Source organism: Aptenodytes forsteri, unplaced genomic scaffold (genome assembly GCF_000699145.1).
Source record: "Aptenodytes forsteri isolate BGI_AS27 unplaced genomic scaffold, ASM69914v1 Scaffold578, whole genome shotgun sequence".
Classification (NCBI taxonomy): Eukaryota; Metazoa; Chordata; class Aves; order Sphenisciformes; family Spheniscidae; genus Aptenodytes; species Aptenodytes forsteri.
In genome coordinates this window covers 204,267-206,504 of record NW_008795139.1, presented here as the reverse complement: position 1 = coordinate 206,504, position 2,238 = coordinate 204,267, and the positions used below count along the sequence as shown (strand labels likewise).

General features: G+C 64.9%; 1 protein-coding gene across 1 annotated transcript; it reads left to right on the top strand.

The window, feature by feature from the left end:
• Window positions 1-4: 4 nt before the first annotated feature.
• LOC103898265 (hyaluronidase-2) lies at window positions 5-2,202 on the top strand (the record flags this gene model as incomplete). Its single annotated transcript, XM_019471857.1, is given in 4 exon segments — window positions 5-862; window positions 1,547-1,636; window positions 1,794-2,070; window positions 2,073-2,202. Coding segments are annotated over 4 exon segments (1,338 nt in total), but the record flags the coding sequence as incomplete, so codon positions are not given.
• Between the last annotated feature and the right edge of the window lie 36 nt (window positions 2,203-2,238).

Sequence of the window (2,238 nt, the reverse complement as noted above, 5' to 3'; positions counted from 1 at the left end):
GCCCCCTGAGAAGCCGTCGGCTGCCCCCCTGCTCACCCGCCGGCCCTTCCTGGTGGCCTGGAATGTGCCCACCCAGGACTGCAAGCCCCGCTTCCAGGTGTCCCTCGACTTCAGCCTCTTCGACCTGCACGCCTCCCCCAATGAGGGCTTCGTGGGGCAGAACCTCACCATCTTCTACAAGGAGCGCCTGGGGCTCTACCCCTACTACACCAGCCAGCGTGTGGCCGTCAACGGCGGCGTCCCCCAAAACAGCAGCCTGTCTGAGCACCTCGCCCGTCTCCAGGAGGGCATCAGCAAGTACATCCGCTCGCCCGCCAAGGAGGGGCTGGCCGTCATCGACTGGGAGGAGTGGCGGCCCATCTGGGCTCGCAACTGGAAGCCCAAGGACATCTACCGGGAGGTGTCTCAGCAGCTGGTGTACGAGCGGCAGCCCACCTGGTCCCGCGAGGAGGTGAACAAGCAGGCGGTGTTCGAGTTCGAGTCGGCCGCCCGGCAGTTCATGGTGAGCACCCTGCGCGTGGCCAAGAGCTTCCGCCCCAAGCAGCTCTGGGGGTACTACCTCTTCCCCGACTGCTACAACCACGACTACAGCAAGAACAAGGAGAGCTACACCGGGCAGTGCCCAGATGTGGAGAAGACACGCAACGACCAGCTGGCATGGCTCTGGAGGGAGAGCATGGCCCTCTACCCCTCCATCTACCTCGACCTGCTCCTGGCATCCACCCCCAACAGCCGCAAGTTTGTGCGGGCGCGGGTGATGGAGGCCATGCGCATCTCACAGCAGCACCACGACGGCTACTCGCTTCCTGTCTTTGTCTACACCCGGCCCACCTACATCCGCAAGCTGGATGTGCTCAGCCAGGTAGGGCTGTGCCACTGGGATGTCATCCCAAGCCCTGGGCGCCTGGGCTCTGGGGTCAGCTGAGGTGGTCCCTGTGCCCGTGTCCCATCCTGGCCCACAGAGTGGGATGGCTCTGGAGGCCGGTGGCTGCTTTCATGGTGTCACCAGCACCCTGTGGTTTGGCTGTCCTCATGTGGGGTGGGAAGCAGCATCCTTTGGCATGGGCTTGGCTCTGGGGACCAGGAGGGGTGCCTGGCCCTGCCTCCCTTCCTCGGGGGGTGGGGGGGCAGTCACAGTGTGAGGACCCCCAGCTCAGCCCCTCTGTGGGTGGATATTAGGGTGCCACAAACCATCTGTCCCCCTGCCCCTATGGGCAAGTTCTCTGACAGCAGGACCGGCACCAATGGTCACCATCACCAAGGAAGCACCTGGGAGGTGCCGCAGGACTCTGGGGTCCCGGCAGCTGGGACCCCAGGGTACATGAGCCCACAGCCCCTGTGCTGTGCTGGCTTAGCCCCTGAGGAGGAGGGTGGTGGTGGGGAGCCTTGTCCCCAAGGAGCTGGGACAGTCACCTCTTCCCATGCCCTAGAGCAGGGATGGGTCTTGCCTCCTTGACCCTGCAGCGGGCTCTCTGGGGTGCACTGTGCTGGGGAGTGTGGGTGCTGCGTGGGGTCCATGGGCACTGACCGGGCTCTGTCCCTGCAGCTGGACCTGATATCCACCATTGGAGAGAGTGCGGCGCTGGGTGCAGCTGGGGCCATTTTCTGGGGTGACGCGGACTACACCAAAAACCGGGTAGGTTTGGGGTCAGTGTGCTCCAGGGGTGGTAGCTCATGGGTGGGAGGTCATCTGCCTCCAGAGGGGGACCAGTGGCTTGAGGCTGGGGCATTTATCTGGGGTGCTTCTTTCCCTGGGGCACCCCAGCATGCCCCTGATGCCCCCCTTTCCCCAGGACTCATGCCAGATCATCAAGAACTACCTGGAGGGGGACCTGGGCCGCTACATCGTGAATGTCACGACGGCGGCACAGCTCTGCAGCACAGCGCTGTGTCAGGGCCGGGGCCGCTGCCTGCGCCAGGACAGCACTGCTGATGTCTTCCTCCACCTCAACTCCACCAGCTTCCAGCTGCGGCGCCGGGATGGGAACCACCCCCAGCGCCCCCTCTTCTGGGCCGAGGGCCAGCTGTCCCTGGCTGATACACTCTTCCTACGGACCCACTTCCGCTGCCACAGGGCTGGGAGGGCAGCGGCTGCCAGGTGCCTGCTGGCCCCCGCAGTGATGCCCCTGACCCCCTGGCACCACTGGGACTTGGGGTGCTGTTGCTGCTTGCAAGCTGGTGCTAACCTCCCCCTGAACTGAGCTGGCCCCCCTGCCCCCCCAGCACCCTCTTTCTGTG